Source organism: Macrotis lagotis, chromosome 1 (assembly GCF_037893015.1).
Source record: "Macrotis lagotis isolate mMagLag1 chromosome 1, bilby.v1.9.chrom.fasta, whole genome shotgun sequence".
Classification (NCBI taxonomy): Eukaryota; Metazoa; Chordata; class Mammalia; order Peramelemorphia; family Peramelidae; genus Macrotis; species Macrotis lagotis.
The window spans coordinates 528,776,754-528,793,490 of record NC_133658.1 but is presented as its reverse complement, the minus strand read 5'-3'; the positions used below and the strand labels follow the sequence as shown (position 1 = coordinate 528,793,490).

Below are 16,737 nucleotides of genomic sequence, written 5' to 3'. Positions count from 1 at the left end.
CAACCTATGGTCTGGTTTGTGAGTGATAACAAGCACTCTTTCCTTCCCTGAAACTGTGAGGTTCCCTCTCCGCTATAGTCATAAGCTCTGAGCAGACTATTTCTCCTCACCCTAGGACTATAACTGAGGACTGCAACTGGTATCCAAGTGTGGGCAATGCAACAGTTTTACACCCTGTGCCAGCAAAGAGACCCCTGTAATATTTTTCTGAACAGTTATCTGATCCTGTTACTGACTTTAGACAGAGAATTCTTGAAACAGGCACTGCAGCCATTAATTGAGTTGCTCCCAAGGTCTGCTGCTGGTTTTCTGAGGTATCCCATGCTACAATGGCCTGTACTGGCACAACCTGTGCTCTACTCTCATCCCAACATGATAGACCTTTCTTGCTGAATGTTAAATTGTTTCATTCCATCCTTTTGTCATATTGGCTCTCCACAGTTTGTTGTGAGACCTTTTATAAGTTGTTTGAAAGGGATTTTGGAAGAGTTCAGATGAGTTTCTGACTTTTCTTCATCTTCTTAAAGAACAGAATTCTTGAAATAATCAAAAAAACAGGTCAAGAATCAAAATATCTTGAAATGTTAGGTATCCTACTTCTAATAATGGATCTGAAAGTTATGAGTAAACACCTTAATCATTATAATCATATCTCATATTTATTAAAGTTTCTTACTGGTGTCTTTAATCAATTGAATAAGATAATATTTGTAAAGTAATTACTACAATATTTTACACATAGAAGGGTGCTTAAATGTTTATTCCTTTCCTCCTTCCCCCTTCAAATATCAGTACTAACTACCAGATATTAATTGACCAGTGGACAGGTAGGTGGCATAGTGGATAGAAGCTAGGTTTGGAATCAGGAAGACTCATCTTCATAAGTTAGAATTTGGCTTCAGTTCCTCATATATAAAATGAGCTAGAAAAGGAAATGGCAAACCAGTGCAAGTATTTCTGCCAAGAAGAGTTGGACATTACTGAACAATAACAACATAAGCTTTACTTCAGTGATCACATATTTTTTTGTCAGAGATCTAAAAAAAGCACATCTAAGAAATTTTCAAAAGGAAATGAATCTATTATATATTATATAATATATAATATATTATTAGTTTAAGTATTTCTTGATCAAAAAAGAAAATGTGAAAAAAGAAGCCAAGAATATACACATAAATTATATTGATAAAAATCATTCTTTACTCTCATTTTGCTGGGAAAATCTTTATTAAATTTTAAACAAGCCTCTGAAAAAGTGAAATGAAATGAGATGAGGTGAGGTGAAATGAATCATTTATTTCCCTACTGTTTCCCTTTCATGTATACCTATTGTCTCACATAGTTTGGATTTATTGCTGAACCTTCTGTTTTCTTTTGACTATAATTATTTGTGTACATGTTATATCCCCCTTAGCAGAACACAAATTCATTGAGGTCAGGAAAATGAAATGAATGAAGTGAGATATGCTAGTTATTACAAATTATCATGCTTAGAAAATGCTTCTTAATTGTTTGAATAAGTGGATTTAAAGTGAGAGACAGACCATATTTTAAAGTTGGAATACCATATGAAAACCATTGTCCTTATTGTCCACTAATCTGGAATGTTATGCTTAGGGTTTTTTTAATTTTTTTTATTTTTTTAAGGCAATAGGGTTAAGTGACTTGCCCAGGGTCACACAGCTAGGCAATTATTTAGCTTCTGAGGGCAAATTTGAATTCAAGTCCTCCTGAGTCCAGGGCAAGTGCTCTATCCACTGCACCACCTAGCTGGGACTGCTATGTTTAGTTCTAATTTGCTTCAGAATATTTTAGTTAGGCATAGGATGTCATTGATAAGGTGAGGAATTTTCCTTTTCTAAAAATACATAAATTCTTGTCTTCAAAAAATTGCCCACTAAACTAAAAAAGAAATTAAGTGGCTTGGCAAGGCTCCTACAGGTTTCCATAAGATCCCCATATATATGTATATATACTTATATATGTATATATATATATATATATATATATATATATATATATCTCAGCAGCAAGATTTGAATCTTGATCTTCCCCACTCTGAGTCTCTCAATCTACTTAGTCACCTTGTTTCAATTCTGGGTATCACATTTTAAAAAATATATGGAAACAAATGAGCAGATGCAGAGGAAGATAAAAAGAATGGTTAAGCATGTGTAAATTATTGTCATAATAAGTAATAATTGGAAGAAATAATAATATTTAGCCTAGAGAAGAGGACATTTAAAGAGTAAAAGATAGACAACTTCAAATATTTGACAGGCTATATTTTAGAAGAGGATTTAGATTGTATGTAGCTCTATGGTACAAAGATAGGGAGGAAAGTGATTAAAAGTCTTAAGAAGGCAGGTTTAGACTAAATAGAAGAACTTTCTATGAATTAGAGTTGTGCCAAAATGGAATTTCTTCAAGCTATATTGAAAGGCCATGATGTTCCAAACATTGGAGTTATTCAAAAAGAAAATCTATATAGGATATTGTAAAAAAGGAATCCTCCATTGGATGGAAAGCTGATGTTATTTTCAAGGATCCAGCAGTAATGGTATATGCCTATAATTCCTGTTATCAGAGAAGCTGAGACTAATGGTTATCTTGATCTTGTACTAAGGTGGTGAGGAAAATTTTGAGCTTCAGTAACCTAAACTAATCAGATATCCACACTAAGTTTGGTATTACTATGGTGAGGTGCTAAAAGTAGGTAGTCACCAACTTAAGAATTGATATCAGATACATAATAGGTCAAAACTTCTCCATTGCTCAGAATGAATGAATGAGAAGGGAGAACCTGTATTTTTTCAAAAGCTTAAATTATCACAAACTGTTATTTTGGTGGGGTTGAAGATGAATTCTTACAAACTTATTTTGACTGAAAATGATGATTTCTTCAGGATATATATGCTACCCATCTACATTTTCTATAAAATTAAATTTGCATATGCTGAAATTCTAGGAAATTCTAGTATATAGTCTAGTTCATATACATCAAACAATAAAAATTAAATTTCTAAAATATTGATTTTTATCAGAAACTTAATAACTGACATTATTATTTTAAAAAGATAGCCTTCTGCTGCAGGATAGTTTGATTAGGTTCCTTCAATGATAGGTTTGGACTTGATGGTATTTAATGGTCTCTTCTAATACTAAATCTATGATGCAGAAAGTGGGGACATTTATGGACTGAAATGGCTAAATTACCCAATGAATCCTCATGAGCACAGACCCTGCCCATAACTTCTGTCAATCTTTTTATTTAAATTTATCTGACCTTTTTTTATTGATTTATTTTAAGGCAACCATAATTTACCCACCTTAGTTCAAATATTCTCAACCTGGGCTACATGAACCTGTGATTTTTTAATATTATAATAATCAAATTTCAATATTCTTGTTTTATTTTATAATTATATGTAGTTTCTTTTATATGTTTGAAAATCTTTAGATACCCAAATGATCCCATGACTCAAAAAAAGGTTAAAATTTCTGCCCTAAATTTAGGGCAAATATTCCTTTTGTCTAACGCAGTAGAAATTGTACAGAATCTCCTAGCATTTGTGGACTACCTGGGACATAGATTATAAATATCTGGGATAGGGGAAGAGACAGATGTTACTCTTTTGTAACTGACATAGCCCCTGGATCAGATAGAGATAAAAATAGGGGAGTCAGAGACTAGTAGTGAAAATGAATGTTCACATTCCTTCCCATACTCTCTTTATAAAGTATCTTCATGTAGTTTGTTTCATATTTAGTAAATAATCTTGTTAGATTAAGATGAGTGTTACTATCTTCATTGTTTGATATCTTGAGCCTACCTAACACACAACATAAGCACTGATAGGTAATAGGTATATCCACTTTAAAGGATTTTAATTAAAGCACTTGGACATTTATATTATGCTTGTAACTGTTAGTTTTATTTTATACCCAACTTCAAAAAGTAGACTACAGTCACTTCATAAGCTAATATCTTCTTAGTTTATTGGGAAGAACTTGGGGGAGTATTTCATTTGATCTTCTCTAGTTCTCTCCCCTACCTCCCTGAGAAATAAATACATTTTCTGACTTTTTCTGGGTCCAACACAATATTTAGAGACCCCACTATACTAGTGCTTTTTTAGTCATTAAAGTTGTGAAAACAAATGCATAAAAATCTACATATTCTTAGCATGAAATTTAGAATGACTTTATCTCTTCAGAAAATGTATTTAGGATGAAGAATTATATGTTTGGAATCTTTGGAGATTTGCTGCTACAAAGCCAATGTTATTAAAAATGTTATTAAAAAAAATTAGAGATTGAAAAAACTTCTGATAGGTCCAGGTAGGGTTTATATAAGTACTTTATAAAGGGAGAGGAGTTAATATTTTTTATTTCCCCTTAGAAAAAGAAGAAATGTATGGCAAAAAAGAGATGATGTGGATTTTAATTGATGCTCTTCTTTTTTCTCAAATATTCTTATCCAAACTTAAAAATACTATACAAATTGACCTTATCCAGGAAGGAGTGTTTTAAGAAAGTTTACAACTCCTGCTGTCATCAATCCTTTGCCTTCTCTAATCTCAGTTTCACATATTTTCTATCATGCATGGTGTTAACACAGTATTTCATCATATTTCTCAGTTATCTATTCTGAACAATTTAGCATTATTAGCATATAACATGCAATAATTCTTTGCATATTCATCTTATCTCCTTTACAGGATTATCTCCTCTCCTTTGAGTTAAGACTTTGTAAATTTCTATTGTTGTAGTTGTTGAGTGGTTTTCAGTCAGGTACTTCCACATTATCAAAAATTTGTTACTATTCATTCTTTTCAACTATACCCAACTCTTCATTATCCCATTTGGGATTTTTTTGACAAATATACTGGACTGGAGTAATCTACCATTTCCTTCTCCACTCATTTTACAGATGAGGAACTGAGGCAAATAGGGTTAAGTGACTCACCTACTATCAAAGAGATAGTGTTTAAGTTTAGATTTGACCTCAGGTAAATAAGTCTTCCTGAATCTAGGTCTGAAACTCTGTTCACTGCACTACCTAGTTAGCTAGGAATATAGCAGATGTTCAAACAACAATTGATTGAGTTTTCCAATGTATGTTAGTAAATAACACTTTATGAAAACTACATTTTTGTCTTGACAAAAGATAACATCTTTGAATTATCACAAGAGAAAATCTTAAGAGCCAAAAGTTGAAATATTCATAGTGGAATCCATGCTAGATTGGTGTAATGAGTGGACCAGTTGCTAAGTATTATTAAGTATTTTTTGCAACCTGAAGAGAAAATATACAGCAATTTATACAAACAAAGTTACAGTCACACATTTTTGGCTCAAAGATTTAATTATTTCCCCCAAAATACTTGCTTAAACAAATTAAAATATTTTGTTTTAAGGAGAAGATCATATGTTGAAAGGCAAAGTAATTAAGTAGAGAAATCTGAACTTTACTTTTCTTTTTCAAAAGATTCATTACAAAATACTTTTGCCTTTGCCCATAGTCTTATTATTCCTCAAAATTTATCTCAAACTCTGGCTTCTCTTTGAAGTTTTCATAATCCTTCTAAGTAGAATTTATTTTTTCTCAGATTTCACATCACAATTTATTTAATTCTTTATCTACTTAACATGTTCTATTTTTAGTAGAATTATTTATGCATGTTTTCAATTCTCCTACACATTAAAGTTCATGAGGTCAGGTACAAATATAATGTTTTAGTTTTGCTTTTTTCCACTCACTTATCCCAATTTTCTTAATAAAGGGAATGTTTTTAAATGAATTGGATCCCATGGGGCGGCTAGGTGGTGTAGTGGATAAAGCACCAGCCCTGGAGTCAGGAGTACCTGGGTTCAAATCCGGTCTTAGACACTTAATAATTACCTAGCTGTGTGGCCTTGGGCAAGCCACTTAACCCTGTTTGCCTTGCAAAAAACTAAAAAAAAAACATAAAAAAAAAACAATAAATGAATTGGATCCCATAAACAGAGACACTATAATGGTATGTTAGTCAGTACAAGTGAGAGAGTGAATCTCATTACAAACTAGAGTCCTAAGTGTGATTAGATGTACAATTCTCAGTTCAATGCTTTAGCAATTGATTAGATTACAATAGCCAGTCCAGGATTTTAATAACTAGAATAAAATGACTAAAATATGTTCTCAAACCCTATTTGACTGGTGAGCAGTATAAGACCTCTCCGACCCTCAAAGTGAATCAATATAGAATATTTGGCCATTTTTCCACTTGAGTCCTGAATGAAATTGATCCTGTTTATTTCATCATGGAGAAAAAAATTATTAGCAATTTACATAATATTTTCAATTTATATTAGCATAAAGGTTTATCATTAATAATGCTCTCATACATAATTTGAAAATCCATGATAATAGTAACATCACACAATCATAATTATTTTGTGAGGAGAAAAGAAACAACCACTTAAAGTCCTGTAATTACATCACTTGTATTAAATAGTTTTCATGTATTTTAAATGTCAGAATCATAACATTAATTACTTTTTGGCAATGAAGCATGAAATGTTTTCAAAGTCTTTAGCTAAAAGAGAATTTAAATCAAATTACTATGTGTAAACTGTCTATCCAAAGAACTTCCAAATATCAAAACTTGATATTAAGGATGGAAAGGTTGCTAGAGAAGGGAAATTAAACATGTGACAAATGGACCATAGTACTGCTGACAGTACTGTCAGAGTACTTCCAGAATCAGATTAAAAGGCATTTGGAAAATATTTAACAAAATAAAGTACAATAGAATATAGATACAGTTAATTTGATACAGTTTGATACAGTTGAGTTAATATAAGGCATGGTTCTGTGCAGTGGATAGAGCAGCTCTGGAGTCAGAAGGACCTGAGTTCAAATCCGACCTCAGACACTTGACACTTACTAGCTGTGTGACCTTGGGTTTGCCTCACATCAAGACCATCTCAGTCATCCTTATTTACACTTGATTACTAGACCCAGATGGCTCTGGAAGACCCTCTCACTCAAATCCAATTTACTTGCTTGTCATGGCATCACATCGCTTATGACTTGCTCTTCTTTGAGAGCAATAAAAATATGGAAAATACTAAATAAGACCTAGAATGAGAACTAAGAAAATCCAAAAGAAGCCACTAGAAGGAAAACCGGGCTTAGTTTTCAATAGTGTTTATATCAAAAAAGTAAAACATGTTTCTGTAAACATAATGCTAAATCTTTTTATAATGTTATATTTTCTTAACAAAAAACCAAATTTGTTTTTTGTTCATTCTAGGTGTCAAATTTGTTAGAATGAAATTTAATTGAGAGTTAATAAATATCTAAAGAAAACCCAAAACTTAGGCAAGTTTTATATTTACATATCACCAACATCTAGGATTTATAGCTTCTTTTGTATATGCTTCTATATGTATATGCTTCTATGTGTATAAAATATGTCCTTTGATAAAAATGTAAGTACCAGGAGGACAGGGATTGAATTGCTTTGTGTAAAATTAGGTTCCAAGACAATTCAAGACACATAGAGGGAACTTAATAAATATTTCTGTTGAATAATATTCACACAGATGAAATAATGGATTCATAAAAAGATCCAATTGTTCAGAAATTCATCTTTTTAACCAGGGAGGTGCTAGAGCCTGCTTATACCCTGCTCCTGGAAAGTGATTGTTAAAGTTTTAGTGTTAACCTTTACATCTTGGAAATAGACAAAAGGATTTGGTTTTCTGTTTAGTTGATTGTTTAATATTCAGAAACTGATAAAGAAAATGTTAATGCAAAACAAACTTAGAAGTTTGTCTTTTAAACTTTTCCCTCCTCAGATATCTTATTCTTAAACATTTACCAGTCCACTCTTACTAGAGACAATCACAGTTCCTTCCTCCTACTTTTGCCGTTTAAGGTCAAGAAGAAAAAAATCAAATTGTTGTTCTACATTAAATAGACATTGACACTGAAGTTACCTATATCATTTTTAGTTTTTGGTTTTTTGCAAGGCAATGGGGTTAAGTGGCTTGCCCAAGGCCACACAGCTAGGTAATTATTAAATATCTGAGGCCGGATTTGAACTCAGGTATTCCTGATTCCAGGGCTATGCTCTATCCACTTCACCACCTAGCTGCCCCCCACCTATATCGTTTTCACAGAAAGTGATTACTAGTCACATGTTACCAATCCTGTACTTGTATTGTTGATTTTTAAGTTTTTGCATTTATCCTTAACATTGTATCTCACTTTATTATATTTATCACAATCAAGATCTGTTTGGATTCCAAATCTGTCTTCTAATTTTGTAACTTTTCACCAAAATGTTTTCTACAGAAGGTTTGATAAGCATGACAGATATTTGATCATCACTGTTGTTAACTATAATGTTGAATGCACCACAGATAAGGATAGAGTCCTGTACTCTTTCAAATATCCCTCCAGGTTGACAATGATCACATTAATCAACTTTTCCAGAAAGGGATTTCGGTGGATTCTGAAATCACCTAGTTGAACTACCTTCAGTCTACATTTCTTTTATCTTCCTCACAAAAATATTGTAAGAGACTTTGCTAAGTGCTTTAGGGAAGTACAGATATGTTATTTATATAGGACTTTCCTGATATATCCATTTTGGTAACTCTATTTTATGAAATGAGATTATTCTCGTATGATTTATTTTGATCCGGTGATAGGTCATGGTGATCATTGCTTCATGACAAAAAAAAAGTTAGAATGTTGGATTTGTAGTTGGAAAGATCTCAATTTGAAACTATAAGGTTATACTTGTTGTGTGACCACAAGCAAGTCAAGTGACTTTTCTAAGGCTTAGTTTCTAACAATAACTATGCTATCTACTACATAAACAGTTGTAGGGACCAAAGTAAAAAAAAAAATTGTGAACATACTTTGAAAAAATTAAAATAGATTATGTATGTTAATTATCATCCCTTTAATCATCCCTTTAGTAATCTAGTCTAGAATTTTAATATCCATTCTAAATTTTGTAGAATCCAGATGATTGTTGGTAGATAATAAAACACATTGGGAAGAATACAGTTTTGGTAATCCAAAGATCTGAGTTTGAACTACTGAACTACTTTATACTACTTTTGTGGCTCTAGGTAAAAAATAAACCTCTCTACAAATCCATATCTTCAACTATGAAATGAGAAGCTGAATTAGATGACCTAAAACTTTCCTTCCCAATTTAAAACATTGGATCCTAAATGGCATGGAACTAAATTTATCTATCAGTTAGGGTGCTGGAATACTCAAATTGGATTTTTGTTGTTGTTGCTGTTATAGTCCTATAAGGATCAGGCAGCCATTCTGGTGATCACTTCATTCTCTGAGCTTTCTTCTTGCCTCCTGCTAAGCTCAAGCAGTGTTTATAGAGAAACCTGTGAGTGTGCTGATAAATGTTTAATGACTTGAGTCTCTGAGGGGGAAAATAAATCTATAACCATGCTTTAATCTGAATTAATCACTTTCTTAAGTCTTGCCAACTCAATGAAACAAATCAGATTCTGATTTGTAGTAATTTCTGATTTTTGAGAAGTAAATGCTCACATTGAAAATTTAATAATTTTAAATTTTAAAATTTAATAATAAATCAATAAGTAATAAAATATGTCATTTATACTATATTTTATTTTTATTTTAAATTTATTATTATAAAATTAATGAAAATAAAATAATACATCTAAGAATTTTAATAATCTAATTTACTTATCAGTATGTCAAAGTTGATTTCATCTCACCCCTGCCTATGAGTCTGGAACCACAACAGGAATTAGGAGTGACTACTAGGCAACTCTTTAGAGTCAGGGTCACATTCACATTTCAAGAGAAGGTACAACTGTAAGACATAAGGCCACCAATGTTGTAGAAATCACTTACCATTCTCAATCACATGAGATAGAAGGTATCCTGATATGGCAGAGAGGTCAAATATTTTTAAGTATCTTCACTCAGTAAATAATGACAGAACAAATCAGTAATGACTTAAAGTGGGGCTATCAATATTTCAGAAGGTATAGATTTTGTTATATTAGTTTTTTTTATTTTGTCCAGGATCATTGGTATCAGAAAACTGAAACAATTGGAATAATATAGTCTTTCTTGAGTGGATTTAGGAATGAGCATTACAGATGTAACTTTAGGGATCTGTGAATTATTTTGCACTTCATCAAGGACCAGTTATAAGATAACTTCTGAGGCTCAATGATGAAGCTTCATCTCCTGACAGAAAATGATCTTAAGGTGCAGAATAAGATACCCATTTTGAGGTATAGACAATGTGGGAAATAGTTTTGCTTGACTATGCATATCTATTTCAAGGATTATTTTTCTTTTTTCCAAATAGGGGAAGAAGTAGAATAGAGATAGAGGGAAGGATGGACAGAGACAGAAAAACAAATATATACACAATGTCTACAGTAATATAAATGGAAATAGTAATCACAATCAAACAGTTAAAACTGAATGGTGGGAAATAATAAATAATAAATTTGACCCCAAAGAAAAAAAATATGAAAAGATACTTTTCCATGCTCTGTTATAGAAGTGGGAATCAAATACTGCATATAACAACAGATTTTTTCAATGTGATGAGCAGTCTTACTGATATTTTTTTCTCTTAAAAAATACCTTTGTAATAAGAGATGGTCTCTGAGAAGGGAGAAAAGAAATGATACAAGGGAACAATATCAGGTAATATAAACAGCAAACATTAATATTAAATGAATTATTATTGCATTTTTAAATGTGCAGAAAAAAGAGGGTGGATCAGAAGGATTCATAGACAAGTAAGATAAGTTACTTGCTAATTTTTCATATATTTAAAAAAATTGTATCACAGAGATTGTTTCATGTTCAGTTCTTTTTCTGTCCATATATATATATATACACACACACACACACACACACACACATAACATCAAAAATGGTCATTTTATTTGGTGTTTAAGTTCAGAATTTTAAAAAAAGTTCCCTTCCAACTTAAAATCTATGAGCTTTGTGAGAAAAGAACTTTTACTAAAGCACCTCAAGTGGTAAGCAGTATCTGATCAAACTACATCTAGAAAATAAAGCATGACTTTACTTACCTTTGTGGGCCAAAGAGTTCTCCTAAGCTCAAGTCTATACTTACAAATCTGGATAATAGGATCACTTTACCATGTCACCTGCTGTCAATTCAGTCTTCCAACATACTAAAAAAAAAATAGGAGCAAGCAGGATCTACCTTTCACTTCTAAAATACTGCTGACCCTGATTTAAATGAAAACCAAATTGTTCTGACACCTTAAAAGTAATGTCCTTCTAAATATGAGTTGAATTGGTAGCTTTGAGATCTTATGAAAACACCTAAATTTTCTGGGCCTTGGTGTCCTCTATAAACTGGAAATTTTGAGATAGATAACTTATTAGAGATGTTGAGATAGACAATTGCTATAATTATTCAATATCTTAATCCTTTCTTCTGATTTATCATTTGATCTTTACTTTGATTGCACAGAGACAACAGATTCTTCAATGCCTATTATCTGATAAAATAGAATCATTTTTATGATGGCAGTGTTTGTCTAGTTTAAGCATTTAGTTTTACTGCTTGAAAATAGCATTCCTTTTTTTTTTAAGGTTTTTGCAAGGCAAATGGGGTTAAGTGGCTTGCCCAAGGCCACACAGCTAGGTAATTATTAAGTGTTTGAGACCAGATTTGAACCCAGGTATTCCTGACTCCACTTTATCCACTGTGCCACCTAGCCACCCCTGAAAATAGCATTCTTAATGTATATGTCAGGCTTCTGTAAAATTGTCAATTACCTCTTTCATTTTTTAATTGTGAATAGCATTTTCAACATCCTTTTCTTCTCCATGACCACTTCCACAATTAAAATAGTGAATATTGGTGTAACTTGACACAGTTTGACAGATCATATCAGATTCTTCATAGAATTTATCTCCTTTAGCTATCATTTTTATATTGATCTATTTGCTTATACTCATAAATATTTCAGGGTCAGAATACCCAGTTTTTTATTTGTTTGTTTTCTTTTCATGAAATTGCATTTCATATTGCCCTTGAGCTCAGACTGAAATAAATTCTACAAATGAACTGCTACTTGAATGAGATTTCTTTGCATCTTCTAGAGGGAAAAATAAAAGGTAAAGTCAGATATGGGTTCATATCATTTAGTGCCCACTGTTTCTGGGCAAAGATTTCAAAGTAAGAGACTTTATTTAATTTTGTAGATGTACTAAAAAACATGTAATTCTTCATACCACTTGCCATTTTCCAAAACCATACCTAGCAACTTAAGGGACCACAGAGGATCAAGTCATTTGATGGTTTTTTATGCATAGCAGAAATTTCATCACCACTGAATGAATGTTGAGTGATGATTTTCAGCATTTACTTAGGTTGTTCCTCAGGTAGTATAACACCAACCTATGTTCTAGAGTCTAAACCTTCTGGAAATCCAACTTGTTAATGGCAGATCCCTAAATTAACCTTCACACCATGATAAAGAATCAAAGAATAACTTTGGTACAGTTTTGAATTAAATAGCACTAACACAACTATTAAAATTACAGTAACTTGTGGAAAGATTTCCCTCTGCTTCAAAAATCAAATGAGATAACAAATGATAAAGTCAACAGATATTTCCATTTCAATATTTCCTAACACTATCCCACCCTTCTTCTTCCCAGGATCTCTCTCCTAGATTTCTCCTAGCTTCTATTCCTCTCAGAAGCTATATTTTCCATTTTATCTCTTTCTTCTGTCCACTACTGACCATCTATCTAAAATATCATATCCAAAAACTCAATTATCATTGTCTGGTACCATTACAGTGCTAAAATAACTTGAATCTAACCAAATTATCACCAACAGCATAGCCTTTCCCCTTCCAATTCCAACCCAAGGCAGAGACTGGAAACCCTCTATCACCAAGTTTTAGATATTGGCAATAATTATATTTCTTAGGCCTTTCAGGCAGTTAATTTTTCATGACATTTTTCAAATTTTGCCAAACCATAAAGAATTTTTTTAAACTTATTTTAATACTTTAAAATTTAATTATAATTTGTACTAAACTTCAATTCTAGTTAATTCAAAGTATTATATGCCTTTGTTTTGGGGAAATACCTTATAAGTATAATTATGAGTCTTATCACAAAACATCTAAACGTTTAGTTTAGAAGTAAGCTTTCTTCCACAATTAAAATATTCTGCAAACAAGGATTTTAATAAAATAGAACTGGAAGAATAGTTTATTATTGAATACAAAAATACTATGCATTTAAAAATAATAAGTTAGTTTATTTTACAATATTTTACACTAATTCTGCTCCATCATTTCCTTTAGGTTGAAGCTTATTTTTATATTCTGCATGCTTTTATAACTTTGCACAGAGCATCTCCAATAGCATATCATCCATATTTACTGTACCAATGATGGGTCTAAAGAAGAGTTCGGCAATGACATTAGCATTAATGGATCGCAGCAGGGAAAGAGCAACATTCAGCTTGGCAAATCTAGCCTGGTGCCCTCTGTGAAGCATCCTGATGTGTTCATTTAAAGCTTGCTGTGCTTCTCTCTGAAGTCCCTGGATGTACTGAACACAGTGCAGCCCTGGAAGGTCTGAAAGAGAAAAGGTGTGAAACTTCTTTGTTCATAAACTGACCAAGTAGTCTTTGCTAAGTCTCTCAGAATGCATTCACCTATCTCTGCAATTTCAATTAATTAGCAGTCTAAGCATTCTATTTGCACTAGTTTTCTTAATGAATATACACACACACACATACACATGTATATACACACACATATACATTACACAGGCACACACATTTCACTTTAAGAAAGGAGAGTTCCGGCAATGAAGTATACTGTAAAGTTTTGTAGATAATATTCACTGATCTTGTATGCTCACATTAAAACCATATACTGCCTAATTTAACTTTTGAATAGGAGGCACATTTTTCTGTGTCCACTTATTCATATTCAATTATTTGTTGTTTTAGTGAGGTACTGCTCCAGTTCAAGAAATATCTCACTAACTATAGCTTACATCACAAAATGCTTTCCTCAAAACAAACTTATAAGGAAGGTAGCAAAATTATTTACTACTTACAATCAAGTAAAATAAAGTTCAGAGTAGGGATTAAGAAATTTGCCAAGGGTTGCATTAGCTTGTTCATGTCAGAAAATGGCTCCAAGTTTTTTTGACTCCTACTCTATGCACAATAGTGTTTCTCAAGTTTTCTGTAAAGAATATTACTCCAGTAGAGGAAAAATTTACCTTCTATAGATTGTTTGAATCAATTCAATTTTTTTAAAAAAAATTATACATCTATAAAAATTTTAGAAGGCTATAAAAATTTACCCATATGTGCCATTTTAAAAAATAATGGTTTCTGATGACAGTATCACAATGTTGGGTGATGCTTTCTATTCCATTTATTTGTCAACAGCCTGACTTCTTTCAATCTAAAGATCCTTGCTAATCAAAAATATGGTGTTACTTTTTCAATGTCTTATTATCTAATGATTTTCGAATTGAAAAAATATTATTCAAAATTCAATTTTTCTCTTAAAATCTTTTCTTTTTCAAATGAACAGTTTATAAGTAAGAATTTAGAGTGACCTTTAATACAGCTCACACACTTTACGGATGAAAAAACTGAGGCCCAAAGAAATTAAGTGACTTGTCTAGGATCAGAGGACCAGATGATAAGGGCTATAAACAAACTACAGCAAGTCAAGGATAAAAAAAAAAGAACTTTTGTCAAAAAGAATCAATGTGAAGAAGAACTTAAGGACATTTGAAACTTCTTGTTTCCCTCCCTGACCTTCTTTCAGAAAACAGTGGTTCAATTTGGTGGAAGTGCCTGAACTGTGCAGATATTCTCCTCCAATAAGCAGGGACTGTGCTGTCCAGTCTCCAGCTTTTTCCCACTCAACTTGTGAGAAGTTAGAAGAAACCCCAAACCCAACAACCTGAGAACTTTGTCTCCTCTTTACGGACTCCCTAGGAAAAGTCAAGATGGGCTATTAGCAACCTGTATACACAACCTCATAACTATCCGATTCTATTCTCCGTTTTTGATCAAGAGACGTTTTGGAGTGGCTTCTACAGTCCTCTGAAAACTAAAAAAGTCAAAATTCAGGCGACTCTTAGAGGACCCAGAAATAGTAACAGAAGTGGACTGGAATGAGGAAGTTTTGAGAATTTGCCTATAAGCAAAAAAATCTCAAATTGATTAAATGTGTTGCAATTTCTCTCTTTATCCTTCTGTCACCCTCCCCCCAAACCCCCAAAATAGCCTTTAAGGATGTAGAGCAAAATAAAAAGTACAAAACTAAACAAAACCTCTCCAGGTCCTGACTAAAACTTAGCCCGGGTGCAAAATTCTGCCTAACTTTCTTTTCCCAAGTAAAAACCTTTAGCCAGCCATCCAACTTTCCTTCCTCCAAACTACCATCAATCCGTGCCTGGGAGCCAGGGTACTTCTCTGAGCAGAAGGGAGAGGAAAGAGAGTCAGTGCCCTCCCTCTTCTTGACTAAGGTCCGGCTCCCTTACCCGGATTGAAGAGCACAGTCCCCTTGAGGTAGGCGTACTCCTTGGTGCTGATGTCCAGGCTCCAGCACTTGGTCAGAAAACCTTTGATAGCCTGGACTTGGGCGGCAGAGGGTGGCTGCAAGGGGTCGGTCAGGGCCAGAGGTTCGGGAAGGGCGGGAGGCGACGAAGACAGCTGCGGCTCGGGGTCGTCGGGGTCCCGCCGCCTGGTGGTCAGTATCCTTTGAAGCATGCTGGGCTCCGAGGTCTCCACCGTCTCGAAGTGCACTCGGTCCTGGGCCAGCCCGAGCACTAGCAGCGGAGCCCAGCAGCTCCGGACCAGCACCAGTTGTTCGTCCAGGGGCAGCTCCTGAAAGCAGGGCACGTTCTTCACAAAGCGCAGCGTCTTCACCAGCACAGCCGAGGCTGCCTTGCAGGCCACCTGCGGGCTCTTCAGGGCCACCCTGCGCTGGGAGCCGCAGGAGCAGCCCTGGCCGGGCCTCTGCGCCCTCCCCGGCGGCGGCGGCGGCGGCGGCGGCGGCTGCTGGGTCTGCTGCTGGGTCTGCTGCTGCTCCTGGGTCTCCCTCTTCTGCTCCTCGCTCTTTAAGATGCTGTAGAGGATGCTGCCGTGACGCCTGTGGTCCGCGCAGCACCGGCATCGGTCCAAGCAAGCCATGCTGCGGTGTGGAGGAGAGCTGGGCAGTGCGCGCGGCTCTTCTGCCCGCCCCACTCTATCTGCCTGATCTGTCCGACAGCACCCACACTGCTCGCCCGCTGCCCTTGCCTTTACTTATTTATAGGGCGAGTGCACGCAGGCGCTGGTGTGTATTTGGGAAAGGGGGCGGGCGGGAGGGCGGGAGGGGGGAGCGGCCAGCTTAGTCCCGAGCTTAGAGCCACGCGGTCTCAGGCAGTTCAAAGCGGGCCCGACCTTCTTCACGGGCAGAAAAATGGAGAGAAACAGAAGCGTGGGCACGCGCGCGCACACACACACACACACACATACATACACACACACACACACACACACACACACACACACACACACACACACATACACACATCACACAACATCTTCCCACCCGCACCCCACCCTACACTGCACACGCACATACCCCTACCTCTTTTCTCCCTACACTTCCCTACAACTAGAGGGAGAGGGA

The 16,737-nt window shown here is 34.6% G+C and overlaps 1 protein-coding gene across 1 annotated transcript; it reads right to left on the bottom strand.

The window, feature by feature from the left end:
* Positions 1-9,745: 9,745 nt before the first annotated feature.
* NR0B1 (nuclear receptor subfamily 0 group B member 1) lies at positions 9,746-16,329 on the bottom strand. Its single transcript, XM_074214221.1, has 2 exons — positions 15,602-16,329; positions 9,746-13,662 (listed from the first exon to the last, which is right to left on the bottom strand). The coding sequence occupies exons 1-2, from the start codon at positions 16,251-16,253 to the stop codon at positions 13,418-13,420; spliced, it is 897 nt and encodes a 298-aa protein (XP_074070322.1). The 5' UTR covers positions 16,254-16,329; the 3' UTR covers positions 9,746-13,417.
* Positions 16,330-16,737: the final 408 nt, after the last annotated feature.